The sequence below is a fragment of the Nicotiana tomentosiformis genome, chromosome 4 (assembly GCF_000390325.3).
Source record: "Nicotiana tomentosiformis chromosome 4, ASM39032v3, whole genome shotgun sequence".
Lineage (NCBI taxonomy): Eukaryota > Viridiplantae > Streptophyta > Magnoliopsida > Solanales > Solanaceae > Nicotiana > Nicotiana tomentosiformis.
This window is the reverse complement of record NC_090815.1, coordinates 15839913-15855138: the sequence shown is the minus strand read 5'-3', so window position 1 is coordinate 15855138 and position 15226 is coordinate 15839913. Positions and strand designations below refer to the sequence as shown.

Below are 15226 nucleotides of genomic sequence, written 5' to 3'. Positions count from 1 at the left end.
ACGGGCCATATAGTCTCTATACCCGATCCAGTTAGCCCAGAATCCGAATAAAATATCATCATTGTCTCAATTGTTATGTACCAAAAAAGAGGAACTAAAACCACAAAAACAGATACAGAGAAAGAGAGATCTAGATGTTGTTGATTGATGCTGAAGAAATGACTGTATAGTAATACGTATTTCCAGGAATTCAAGGGCTTTGATTTTGTTTTAAAAGTGGAAAAGGAAAATCATTGGCTAAAAGAGAGGGGCAACCACCCTTTGAATAAAAATCTCAAGCTCTCTCTTATTGCCTCACTTTTTTCTGGGCTAACTTTCTTTGCTGGGGAAATCCTTTGGTTTTCACCAATTTTCACATATATGTCATTAGTTGATTTTGATGAGAATCATAATTTCAGGCCCACCATTAGTATATATTTACATGAATATTTATTTATTTATTTATTTCGGTAAAAATAGATTTGAATATTGGTATATTATAAAATATATACAAAATGGACTGTCATTATACAATTTATATACAATAGACTGTCACTATAACAAATATATACAAAAATAAACTGTCATTATACAAAAAAATATACTAAAATAGATTGTCACTATACAAAATATATACAAAATAGACTGTCACTATACAAAAATATACTAAATAGGCTGCCACTATATAATTTATATACAATAGACTGTCACTATACAAAATATATACAATAGACTGTCACTATACAAAATATATACAAAATAGACTGTCACTATACAAAATATGTACTAAATAGACTGTTACTATACAAAATATATACAAAATAGATTGTCACTATATAACAAATATACAAAATAGACTGTCACTATATAAAAAATATATAAAATAAATATTTTTGGCTATTAAATGTAATATGTTTGGGCCGGAAGGCCATTTTTTGGGGAGAAATTCAAAAATAGCTAGATTTACAAGTAGGTCATTCAAAAATAGTCACACTTTCAAAGTAATCGAAATTTAGCCACTTTTCATATAAAGATAAATCTGAACGAAAACACTGTTCAAAATCCGAAAAATACTCCAGTATATTATACTGGAGTTCCAGCATAAGTATACTGGAACTCCAGCATAATATAATGAAGTTCGAGCATAAGTATACTAGAACTCCAGCATAATATATTGGAGTTCCAGCAAAGTATAACGGTTCACTATAATATGCTGGAAGTTCATACACGGGTGCTCGAATCTCCAGTATATTATGCTGGAACTTTTCACGTGTTGGAGTTCCGGCATAATATGCTGGAAGTTCATACACAAGTGCACCGAACCCCGGTATATTATGCTGGACCGGTCTTTGTTGCAGCAAAATAGTGACTATTTTTCAATGACTTGGCAAACGCTGGATATTTTTGAATCACCAGTCCGAAAACTAGCTAGCCCGTGCTGTTTTTACCATTTTTTGTCAATAAACATAAACATGGGCTATTAAAATTTTGAGGTGCTATAGATGGTAGTTTTCTCTATATAACACATCAATCTCAGCTATGATTGATGGAATCCAAATTGAGAAAGGCACTATAGCTAATCCGTGTAAATTTTGCTTATTGTGTTTTTTAATAGTCTTTTAGTCCCGTCAGAAATTTAATTATATACCAGCTACGCTAGTTGAAATATAGAAAATCTCTTGTATGTTTTTCTTTTTAATAATATCGGTGAGATGAGCTTAAATACACCGACATAATCAGTAAAGCTTCATTTAACCGATATTTGCTTGCTTGAAATTGAGGCATAATTTCGGAATTAGTGGAATGTCAAAGTTGACAGAAAGGGAAAAGAATTTGAGTCTCTTACCCTAAAACACACGTCAAGAAAAATACATTAATTAATCCTAGCAATATTTCCAAGATTAGATATGGTGATTTAGGATTGAATTTAGTCTATGTTTTTTAGTTAGTATAACTATGTTTGATTCATTAACAATTTTGAAACATGCAAAAAAGTTAAAAGATATTAGCTTTTCAAACTTTCCCTTATTTTGTCTATTGTAGTTGGGTAAAGTAAAAAACTATAGTTCAAAATTCTACTGGCAGTTTATAATTCCAAAATAGTAGGCCGTTGCCTAGTTGGTACTTTTTATGTCAATATAAATTCTCCACATTGAAATATATAAGCACAATGTTTGCTCTAATTTCTGTTCAAATTATAAAGTTCAAATAATTCTTGAAACTCGTCATTGTTAGATAATACAAGGTCAACAGGGAACGTTTAGGTACGAGTTCGGATAAACTCAATAATGTTTGCTTAAAGTCTCACACTCTGTATTTGTATTAAATTTTTTTATTAAATATATATAAATATTTAATTACAAACTCAATAATTAAGACGAGTTATAATTCCGATGATAACTTTAAAATCCATAAATTTCAAATTCTAGTTGCACTTGATGAAACAATATTTTTTCACTTAATTACAAATGAAGACATGTACTGTGTTTGGCCAGAAACAAAAGATGTGACAATTTGTACTAATTTTACGTGCATGAAAATGCTATGTTGTTGTCAAGCCAAGAGTTTTATTTATAACAGCTAAGATTCTTTTAGGCCCACAAATCCAACGATATAGATTTTTCGAGAGGAATGGAAAGATATCGAATTGAATGATCAATGCTAAAAGCTCTTTATACTCCTTCTATTTTATGTTACGTGATGTTATTCTTAAACTATATTTCTCAAACATCTTTCATAAATTTCTAATCATAAAAAATGTGTTGGATTACCTTTTCTATAAATTCTAAATATGTAAATCTAATTAAAAAAATTAAGGAATTAACGTCTGAATTCGTGGCGGAAATAAGATGTTTTCACGTTCGTGCAACCGAGTTTTTCCTCTCATTTCGGGGCGTGGGGGAGGGGGGAAGAAAAAATATTTTTTTGTTACTTAGCTGATCTTCGGTAATATGCTTTGATACGACTAATTTGGATTTGCGTCATGACTTCCCAAATACGATATACTCACCTACACTATGAGTAAGTTGCGCGAAAAAATCGCATCTTTTTCCGGTTCTGAAACAACTTAGGCGATAAGGCTTATTAAAAAGAAAGTGTTTCCTTAGCAAAATTATTGCCATTCATAGGATTTACATCCGAAACCTTTAATCAAGAAGGAGAGATATTATCTATAACGTTAAGAAAAGCAAGCCCAAAAAGAAAGAAATTAAAAAAAAACAGTTGGTACAAAGAATGGGTGGAGAATTTGTCTGATGTAGGAGACAAAGACAAACTCTGGAAGTCAAAAGAAAGGCTATAGCTATCAAATAATTAAATTGGAAAATCTTATTGTCTTTTTGGTCGTCTTTGGTTACCTTCCCCCTTTTGTATTTATCTGGCATGGCATTTCTTGGACATGTGAGCTAGGACCCCCTTAAGAAAATCACAAAATAATGTCACAGGACACACCCTATATGATTTGAATTGAATAAATAAATATAGCAATTACTTCATTTCATTAATTAAGTAACCAAATTCATTTGTATTTCCTTGTGAACCGACAACTTGCATTTTAATTAACAATATTAGAAATGTTATAGATTGATGAATTGGGTTTGTGACATGAGGTATGATAATACTGAGATTACGAAGAGTGACCGCCTAAGGTTGTGGTAAATGGATAGGATTTATCTCTTCCTAATCAAATATCTAGCGTTCTAACCTTGGAAATAAAACATATTTTAGTAGGTAGCGCTTTTCCCTTTAATCAGCCTTATGACGAGAATCCAACTTAGTCGGAATCCAAGGTACCAGATGGAAAAAAACAAATATCTCGCATTCTAACCTTGGAAATAAAACATATTTTAGTAGGTAGCACTTTTCCCTTTAATCAGCCTTATGACGAGAATCCAACTTAGTCGAAATCCAAGGTACCAGATGGAAAAAAGAACAGCGTTTTTTCTTTTTAATTAGCCTTACGGCGAGAATCCGGATTAGTTGGAATTTTGGAATGCCAAGGTGCCAGACGCCGGATGGAAAAAAGAACATTACGAAGAGTGAATTTGTAACATGGAAAATGACATATACTAATATTCAACCAAAAAAAGAAAACTTATTACAGCAAGAGACAAAACAACTCGTCTATGCTTCAGAAGTTATCCTCACATTGTTTTTCTCTTTTACATACGGAGAGACTCTTTTATCAAAACTAATTGTACCCTACTACTCCATATTTCATAGAAGCAGATAGGAAAGGATATACAATACAAGGAACATCGATCAATTTAACTCCAGTTAACCACTTTCAGTTTCATGAAGTAGAAAATCAAATTGAGTCCTAAAATAGCATTTTGTGCAGGTTGATGTAAGAAAATTACATCATCCCTATGAACAGAAAACGCAGAGGGCTTCCCCAATTGGAGTAGCACATAATATTTGGATTTCAGAGAGACGACACCACTATCGCCTCAATCCCTAGCTAGTTGTGATCGACTATATGAATCATTAACGGGAACTTTCAGCCCACGTCCCTGATGGTATACAATCTTACAATCCCCTCTACGGTAAAGTTGCACAGGAGCTTGTTCTCAGACAGGTAAACCAAGCATTTCAACTTTCAGCCCAAGCATTTCAAGTTGATAGTTGATGGAAAGAAATCAAAAGATAAACAAAAAGGGAAGAAAGTTGATTGCCTCCTTAGAAACAAGTGCTGTACTGAAACGAATATCCAACATATGAGTTTGACAAAGATAACCAAGATGAAGTCAAATAGTCAAACATATGAATTTGACAAAAGGGGAAGCAACCTCAACAAGGTGACATACTAATAGCCCATGTAAACATGAGACAAATGAAGTTAGACGAATACCAAAACTGGACAACATTTTCATGAAAGCACCAACACAACCTTCAATAACGATGCCTGCTCCGCTCACGGTCTCGGTCACGGCCATATTCTCTGTCTCGATCATAGTCGTAGGAGCGGTCTCTGTCTCTTCCCCTATCCCTCTCTCTGCTTCTGCTCCGGTGCCTAGATCTCTCTCTCTCATCATAATCTCTTGATCTTTCTCTGCTTCTCTCCTTTCTATCTCGGTCAGCCACACCTGCCAAATTAAAGAGTAATCAGTCAGGAACACTTTGGTCTTCCATCAATTACGTTTCAGAAGCACGCTAAGCGCTTTCATATGGAATCTCTTGAGGCTCAGGTGTAAACGGTTCATCAAGCTAAAAGAAGGTGGCAACTAGTGAGGACCAACACCCGAAAGAACTGGGCATCTTTTAATCAGATAAAGAAGATTTTAGTAAGGTTTTAGTGCCCCCACTTGTATGAAACTCCAACTTATGCCCCTCTTTCGTTGAACTCGGCACAGAAACTCACATGGTTTATCCAAGCTCTTCCCTTCCAATTGTTGATGCCCATACTAAAACACAGAAAATTTAACGACGAATTGCATAATGCTTCCTCACATGCTATTGGAGGTTAGATGCTGGCTATGTGAGGGTAGAAAGGTAATTCTACCACTCTCTTTTGTAACCAGTTTAGGCAATAACATGGTGCTCATCTAACATTAGAAACAAGCACGCGAGGGGATCAGAAAACAATGGAGATAAGTCAAAGCTTTGCATCTTTATTTATATCCAACACAACCAAGGCTGAAATGTAATATGCAGTCTCTATCCCATCGTAATGACCTGCTGTGGTGGCTCAAGACATCAATAATTCCATTTTCTAGTCATATCAATAATTAACAGCTATATATGCTTTGAATTCACTGCTATGTCATCGTATCATCTTCTAAGACGCTCCAAGATCCAAACTCATCTAAATCAGCTAAAGCAAAGTAACCAAACTTCCTACAATTGAGCATTAGAACCAGAACGAGGAAAATAAAAGAAATTGAAATAAGATTTTAACAAAGAATTTTATTTCAACGAAGATTATACATAGGTAAGAGAATCAACTTAACCTTCATCACCCAAAGGCCTCGATTAGAACACCAGAAGCCAGTAACAGACAGCTCCAGCACTAGTGGGTGCCGTTTCAAACTCCATTGTGGGAATTTCCTATTACCCTCCTCTCAAGCAGTGGTTCCTCAGCTGACCACACTAACATTCTTCCAATGGCATGTAAGGGAAAAATTCTTGGTTAAGTTTGTAGCTTTTAGTGAAGGTCTTTAGCAATTGTTGAGCCAAAACCTCCTTTAATAATCTGCCTAACAAGAATATTACTACTAGTTGACTACGCCTTAATCCCAAAACTGGGTGGATAGGATCAAGCCAACCAATCTTGCGGACACTAGCTGAAATCCGTCTACTAAATGAACCAGTCTGATCCACTAGACAATGCCTTTAAGACAAATTATACAAGATGCATAGAACTTTTAAACTCCAGCAAATACTGCTTGCTGACACACCTAGGAATACTATGGAGTCTGGTTGATACTGTAGAAGCTGGGTGGAAAACATAGACAGAGAAAATGAAGAACCTTAAATCCTTCATTATGGACAACACATACAACAAAACTATTGCCCCTACCTAATTCCTCAGCTTCCCATCCAGCGCGTCCTACTCCAGGGGGGAGGCTCTGGGCTGCTTCTGCTCGCTGCATTTTAGCACGAAACTTCTTTTTCAGATTTCCAAACTCATCATACATCTCACCATCATCCTGTAATTGAGATGAAAATTTTACCAGAAAGTCAGGCAGAGTGACACCAGGGATAAAGCAATATAACTCATATACTTCTGCTATTCTTATCTTACTTCTTCAGCCTCTCTCCTCCGACGTCTAGTTTCCTCTATTTCTTCTTCATCGAGTTCTTTATAACCTCCAGCACGTCCTCCTCTATCGATTACAATAAAAACAGATCAAAGTTAATACCTAGAAGGCGAAATTATAAGAACGAGTTGCTAAAAGAAAAGGATTTATTGGATAGAGTATGCTAAATCACCAAACACTTTCCTCAAATCGAAGCTGTCATAGCCATAAGATTATAGGCACAAACTATAAATATGGCATCAAATTAAACTGTATTCAATCACTTCCACAATATATTTATTTTCATATCAGAACACTAGTTTAAGAGTTATATTTTATATGCTTACTAACACACAAAAAAAAGCAATCCCAAAATTGTCTAAAAAATATGTTGGTATTTTTTTGGGGGGTGCGCACAATCTTAGGGACGGATTTTCCTGTTTTCAAGTATTTTAAAACTAAAAGATTGACATAAACCAATAAATTGTAATGTAATGGTAGAAAGCTATCCTTTGGCATGACAATTGGCTTGGTCATTCCCCTTTAAGAGACCAATTTCCCTCACTTTTTCAGCCTGCACAGGGCAGTGATAGGACTGTCTCAGAACAGAAACAATAACTCATGGAATATCATGTTTAGGAGAAATCTGAAGGACTGGGAGTTAGAGGATATCACATATTCAGAGTGTTATGCAATTGACAGGAACTCAATAGCAATGTAGACATACTGATATGGGAGGGAAATGGAGATGGACAATTCACTGTGAAGTCTTGTTACAAAGTGCAAACAGGGAACCAACTGTTCTCCTTTTCGAACCCCTGGAAACAGATAGCAAAGTCAAAGGCCCCTATCAAGGTCAATGTGTTTTGTATGGTTGGTGCCCAAAGGAGCATGTCTTGCCAAAGATAATTTGCAAAGGAAAGGTTACCAATTGTGCAACAAATGTGATGTGTGATGGAAACATAGAAACTATCAACCACCTATTTTTGCATTGTCCTGTTGCAACACAGGTGTAGCGGCTGTTTAATAGTATTCTGGGCATAAGCTAGGTGATGCCAAGATCAACTTTAGACTTTTTAAGTTGCTGGAGCAGGAAAGAAGTGAAAAGTTCTTTTAAGATCATATGAATACAATATCAGCATGCATTTGGTGGTGTCTATGGAAGGAAAGGAATAGAAGATGTTTTGAAGGACAAGTCAGTAATATACTGAATATTCTATCTGATTTTATTTTTTTTGCTCTCGAGTTGACTAAGTTGCTCGGACTCGTGTGCGGGTATCCAATACATGTGCGGATCTAGAGATCGGATCCTTCACGATCTAAATTTTAAGATTCGGTTGTATGGATCCAGGAACGGATACATGTGCGGGTATTCGGCTAAAAGTAATTCAACTATCTAAAAATAGAGTTATAAAAATATGTTTAAATTATGAGACATTAGGTGGAAAACTTACAAGGTATTTCGAGAAGGAGAAAATGTTAATCGGGAGGAGAATCCGAGAAGGAGATAAAAGGAAAGGACTGACATAGATTCCATTTTCTTCAATTTCACCCTATCTTACGTTTGATTTCAAAAATCATTGTATCTGTCCCGAATTCCTCCGTCAATTTTGGTCAAAGCACCCAAAATCAGTTGACCAGATCCGGTACGGATCCCACACCCACGTCGTGTCGACACGGGTGCGACACCAGAAATGAAGAGACCGAGCAACTTAGCCAGTTGGTGTAATATGGATTTTGTAGATGATGTGGAAACCAGTGTTATAAATAGCGCTCGCCTCAGCGCTAATAGCGTGAGGCGAGGCGAGGCGAGCAGCCTGCGCTATTTTGGCTCTGTTGCGTTGCGATTGTAAAAGGCGAGCGCCTCTGCCTGTGTAGCGAGAGGCGAGCTGTGGCGTCGCTTTTTGAAGGAAAAAAAAAAGGCACAGATATTTTTAAAAAAAGACCAGCGACTTAAAACATTAGGGCTTGCAGTGATTTCACGTTTCTTTCTTCTTCAACCTTCAAACAACAGAGCAGCCAAGTCCACCCAGCCCAAGTAACCTTCTTTCTTCTTTCTCCTTTCTTCTTTCTCCTTTCTTTCTTTCTTCCTTTTCCTTCTTCTTCTCTTCTTCTTTCTATTTTTTTTTGCTCTGTTTTTTGTCGAGCAACAGTGCAGAACAGAGAGTCTGTTGCTCTCTATTTTTTTAGTTTTTCTTCTTCTTCTGATCTTCTCTTCTTCTTTCTATTTTTTTTGCTCTGTTTTTTGTCGAGCAACAGTGCAGCAAATAACAGAACAGAGAGTATGTTTATGCTCTGTTTTATTTTTTCGTCTTTCTTCTTCTTCTTCTTCTTCTTCTTCTTCTTCTTCTTCTTATCTTCTCTTTTTTTTTTTGGGCTCTGTTTTTGATTGAGCAGCAGTACTGCACCCTGTTTTTGCAGAGGCAGAGGCAGAGAACTTCTAACTTCAAACCTGAAATTTCCTCCTTTTTCAGTTATAGAGTAGAATTAATTGCATATTGTGAATTGATATATTTATTAATATATTATTGTTATTGAGTTTTTAGTTATATATATAATATTTTATTTTTTTGTATAAACTATCGCTTCACATCAAAAAGGCGAGCGCTTCGCTGCGCGCCTCTCGCATCAGTGAAGCGGGCCCTCGTCGCTATTTGTCGCCACACGCTATCCAAAACACTGGTGGAAACCTTATTACAATGCATAGAAACTAGAAAGCTTATATTACTGTTACTATTCTCAAAAAAAAAATGTATAGAAACCTTATATAGATAGGTCAGGTCAAGGTTTTCCTTTTTTGGGTTTTTGGAGATGTATTCAGGACAATCTTTGTGCTATATCAATAATACTTACCATTTCAAAATAAAGAAAAACATAGCAATCATTCAATTGTAACAACAGGCCTATAACGCAGCTATACTGATTATCTTGATAAGAACATCCCATATATAAGATCCCAAGTAAAGAACATTTCCTTAGATAAAATTCATGTAGCACATTAGTCTAAAGCACCAGTAGCTCCAATACCGCCAATCATCAACATTAAGTTAAGACCACCTAACATAATGTCTTGTGCACCTCTGTTCCTTTTCCAGCTGCTAGCAATGCAGCAAATTCCTTACTAATTGTTGCAGAGCAATAAGGAGAAGGGGGGAAGGGAGGGCCTCAAGACCTAGTGTCAAGAAATATGCAATTGCAATAAAAATAAGCAAGACATCTATGGTGAAAACCATACACAACCAAATTAATTCACCCAATCAGACTGCGGTTAGAGAAAACAACAGTTCTTAGAAATCTTAATAAACATTCAATGTTGCATCCTCTTATGCATACCTCACACCACCCTCATTGGTCCCAGGTTTGTTGGTGTTGCAGATGTTACATTTGTTCCTCTTAGCCCAATTTATGTTGCCACACCTGAACAATAGGGCGAACACAATATATTAAATTTCAACCTATCAAAAAGAGGGCAACATAATAAATGCCAATCAATAGCAATAAAGCAATTCGTTCCAAGCTAGTTAAAATGATGGAGGACACTGATCCTCAATTCAGAATGACAAGTATGATTCTAATGGTCATTCTCTTACTTGATGAAATTCTACCATCAGTAGACCCTGCTGCTCTTCTAGGATACATCCTTTCTCTAAAGCCCCAAAAGAGAAGAGGCAAGCCTAAAAGAGAAAGGTACAAAAGAACAGGGATCACCACTTCTATCTCCTCCACTCACAGAAAAGGTTCATATTACTTTTCTCTTCCCCATTCCTTTAAACAACGAAGAGGAATTAACCAGAGATAAACTGTCACACGGCAAACCCCATTTTTTGGAACTGAAAAAAAGGGGTCCGGATAATAATTTGATAATATAATGATTGGTTTTGGCTAAGTTGGAGACGCCAAAATAAATGATGCCATTTGGCTTTGCATTTGACAATGACATCTGCCAAAAACAAAAAATCTACTCCTCTGTATGACTATGTTAATGTTCCTATATAAATCTTAGTTACTACATCGATAAAACCAGGAAATGATCGCACAGGGATGTCTTCCCCTCTCTCTTTTTTCACAATGGTGGTGTCCGAACAAGCTTCCGCGCACCTCTACTTTTTCATCAGGTACCTACTGCCTCCCACCAGCACAGGTACCAAGTAACTCTGTCCACCAAAGGTTAGACATATGGGAAGAAAGCACCAAGCATTTTTTGTATCTACCAGAATTTGAACCCGAGTCTCATTATTTTAGCCCACTTCATCAATTGCTAGGTCACAACTTGGATGCTTGGTGATGCCTTTCCTTGTCCTAAGGCTATCAGGTGTTAAACTGCCAAAACCAAAGCAATGATTCCCACATATGAAGAGTTAAAATTATACCTTGGAAATATCTGTCAAGTACAATGAAATACTCAGAGATTAAAATTCACCAGAACAAATAAACCGAACCAAAACCTGAACACAGAGTTAACAGTCCCTAAGTTTCTCGGATGGAATTTCATTTTTTATTCCAAAATAGCAAGGATTTGGTTATAAATTTGGGGAAAGAACTGCACCGACCCATGCACCCTTAAAATAGAAAGAATGACATCAATATCAAGCCCGTCTCAAAACTCCAGCTATTACTTTAATTCGAGTCATCTTCGACTAGGTAGCTATTTGTATGACAAATCATAATCTGGGCTAGGAATTCAACGCCCAAGTAAAGCCAATGTAGCAGTTGAAAGTAGAGGTAAGTAACTTGTCCAAAAAGGAAAGTCGAGCTAGCACGGCTTTATGGGAGAATACATAATGAAAACAAAAAAGACTACAAAACACCTGAAGAGTTACTAATTTCAAGATGAGAGCAATAGAGGGGATTCCAAGTCTGATTATGAGCTGACAGCTTATTTTTGAGAACATTATTTTTTAATAAAATAAGTTGCAAATGCAAATGAAGATTCTTACATCGGACAAGACCAATCATTTGGACCAAATAGGCCTGGAGGACCACCTACTGCACGAGCAGGGGCTCCCTGCTCCTGGCTACCACGTCCTCTACCACGACCAGCAGCTCCAGCCCCACCACCACCACCACCAGCAGGTCGAGCAGTTCCACAACGGTTGCAAACTCCACGAAATGCGAAGTTTACATTAGAGCAACTGTTATCAAAATAAATTATGAAAAACTGTAAGCATAGGAAAATACTGGACTATTCGAAGTACAAGCAGACAATCAAAAAAAGATACAGTAGAGCAAGAAAGAGTTGCTCACCAATAATCGCATCACAGACCTTGTATTCGGACACATCCAGTCACCATCTTGTTGCCATGCCTTTGCAGAAGCATCTCCCCTGCCCCTACCTCTTCCACCACCTCCATCTATATCCTTGGAACCTTCTTCCAGCACATCGAGACCACTACTCAGATTGGGGTCACTAATTTGATTCCCTGTGACATAGGAAGCCTCGTCTTTGTTCTTAGACTCTGCAATAAATACCCCAATTATTGACCCATGAAAGTCCTTGTTATTGAACCATTCAACAGCAGCTAATGCAGCATGAGGGTCTTCATATGTGACTGTAGCATCTCCTTTGGGCTCATTTGTAACTTTATCACGGTATAACCATATCTTAGGCCTACCACTTCGTTTATCTTTCTACAGCATGAAGCAAAAACATTCCTTAGAAAAAAGCAGACAAAGAAAGCTTGCACAAGCAGAGAAGGGGAAAGGGGGAGAAAGCTTATAAGAAAAATTCTCAAACATAATTTTAAGTACCTGATCACAACCATACCTTTAGCACCCCTATCGTGCCAAAATATTCAGCTAGCATATCTTCATCTGTACCAAGGGGCAAGTTACAGACATACACAGAACCATTTAGTGGAGATCCTTTCCCTGAATAGTTTGCCATTTATGCTCCACTTTCATGAAATTCAAAGAAACCACAAGACCTGCAATAGGCAACAACCTAGTATTAGTCCTGCTACAGTTTCCCTGTCCCTAAAAGAAACCACAGGCAATAATAAACAAGTGAGAAAAGCACCAGAGTATGGGTAAGTCAAAGGACCAAACCAGCACAACACAAAGGACAACAAAGGACGAAAATTGATATAAGGTAGGGTGTGGGGTGGGACGAAGCACTTTTTGGGGGGGTTTGGACGAAGAAAACAAATGCCACTTGGTGGAAAATTTGCCAAAAAGGCTGCTAGCTAATGTTTTCTTACTGTAATCCTGTATTAAAATTAGAAAAGAGCTAAGTGGTTATGGTCCTTTATGAGTACAGGATTCTAGCTCAATGAGATAAATCTCGTGTTCTGTGTACGGTACTTTCTAGGGACACACAATTTGGGAATATTGCCAGGGATCTTCACATATAGCAGCCTTTAATTTCTTTACAGCACATGTTGAAAAATTTACCAAGAACTATGATCTATCAATCAATCAACGAACTAAGTCTCCATCCCAAACTAATCGGTATTGGCTATATGATCCTATATATCTATTCCACTCTATATCGATCACCTATAAAAAAAGGTCAGCCCGCTGCACAAAGCATCCAGGCAGGTCCGGGAAGGGCCGCACCCCGAGGGGGTGTGATGTAGGTAGCCTACCATGATGCAAGCATCAGTGGATAATTCCACGGCTCGAACCCGTGACCTATAAGTCACACGGAGACAACTTAACCGTTGCTCCAAGGCTCCCCTTCTATATCGATCACCTATGCCACCATGAATTCAGTATTCAGACGATAGAAAAAGTAAAACTATTTATGGGAGCAGTCAATATATCGCAACCCTTCATTTTAACTTGGGACAGGCTATACTTTACGAAATTCAGATAGAGGAGTTATGAACTCCAATTTATATTGCTTAAATAATACTTTACAGAACCAGGTTGAGTCACACAAAAAGTCATCCCTGTAGTTCTACAACAAAATAAAGCTGGCCTACTAACAAATTTCGCATGTCAACTATCCGCAAATGGAGCCCATTTTAGTAGATAATTGATAGACCAAGAAGAGAGATCTATGCTTAGATACGAAACTTTTCCCTAACATGTTACCAATAATTTTGAGCACTACTTGATAGATATCCAACTTCCGCAAACATGTTAACTGTCAACTTCCACAAACTTTTCTTTCAACTTCAATCAAATATTGTCCAAACGAGTTGAAACATTCCAAGAGCTGAATTAAATGGAGCAGGCCATTTGCTCTATGATCTCTTTTACAGTTCAGTACCTCTTGGTACAGTTCATTAAATATATAATTTTACCTTTCATCAAAACACCATATGCCAAGAGCTGAACATCAACAATACAATGGAAAGAAATATGATCTTTAAGGATTTCTTCTCTTTTTCATTTAGCGTACTAACAGCTATTTGCAAGTTCATTTAGCAATACGGAAACGGAAAGGTAATTAGCAAAACCGTATACACATTCCAGTACAAATGGCAAAGAACTATACAAATCGGAGCCTAGGGTTTGTTATGCAGTGAAAGTATACACAAAGCGTCGCAAATCATTTGAAAATGGGATTAGGGTTTTGGTTTCATGAGAGATACTCCATTAAGGAAGGAATCTAGAGAAACTTACAGCTCGATTTCGCCGGAGAGAGATCCACCGGAGTTCAGCGGAGAGAGAGAGATAGTGAGGAACAACTTCGCCGCCGAGGGAGAATGATGTCAATTTAGCCGTAGAATTGGCGTAATGCCGTAATGTGGGGGGGGGGGGGGGGGGGGGATATCAATAGGTTTTGGATTGGTCCATTTGACCCGTTAGAGGAACTTGGGCCTTAAGTTCAAAATCCAATAGGGCCTAGTGCTGATTTTCTCAAATAGCCCCTTCTGATGCCATGTTTATATTTCGTCCCTATTTTTGTAAATATTTTGCAAACATAACTCGTGCTTCACAATTGGAAAAATGGGAAGTTTACCATTTGGTCATAAAGTTTGATCATAAATATTTTTATAGGTAGGTATTTAATTTCTTCTACAACTTCAGATTATTTGGTCTAAAGCTCCTAGTGAACTTGTGTACGCATGTCAATCGATAGTGTTCTACTCAGCTAGCTACTTGAGAATATGGTGCTATGGAAAAGCCTCAACAAGAACTCCCAAACATCATAAATTTATTTTATGAATAATTTAAATTTTTCTACTGCTTCAAACTATGGTCTAATGTTTAGTCTGAATTGGGATGCAAAACACTCCGGAATGCAAGTTTTGTATCCTTTGAACAACTAATTATCATGCATTAAGTTGGCAGTTGGCACTAATGAAATTATTTTGCATGTTCTATCTTATACTGACTCCATGCCTGGTAATCATTATCCATCTCTTCAAAATCCAACTAGAAAAGAGATTCAATATAGAGGAGGTTAGAGTTGCGACTTTGTTTGGTTTGCATTGCAAAATTAAACACTTGCAACAACAATAAAAAATCCAGTATAATCTCATAAGTGGGGTTTGGGGATGGTAGTGTGTACGCAGACCTTACTCCTACTTTGAAAGTAGAGAGGTTATTTTCGAAAGACC

The 15226-nt window shown here is 37.0% G+C and overlaps 1 protein-coding gene across 1 annotated transcript; it reads right to left on the bottom strand.

The window, feature by feature from the left end:
- Positions 1-4624: 4624 nt before the first annotated feature.
- On the bottom strand, positions 4625-14423 carry LOC104105748 (transcription initiation factor TFIID subunit 15). The gene is made up of 8 exons (XM_009614135.3): positions 14286-14423; positions 12481-12640; positions 11980-12344; positions 11654-11848; positions 10050-10133; positions 6722-6803; positions 6497-6626; positions 4625-5063 (listed from the first exon to the last, which is right to left on the bottom strand). Exons 2-8 carry the CDS (start codon positions 12598-12600, stop codon positions 4870-4872), a joined length of 1170 nt encoding a protein of 389 aa, XP_009612430.1. The 5' UTR covers positions 12601-12640; positions 14286-14423; the 3' UTR covers positions 4625-4869.
- Between the last annotated feature and the right edge of the window lie 803 nt (positions 14424-15226).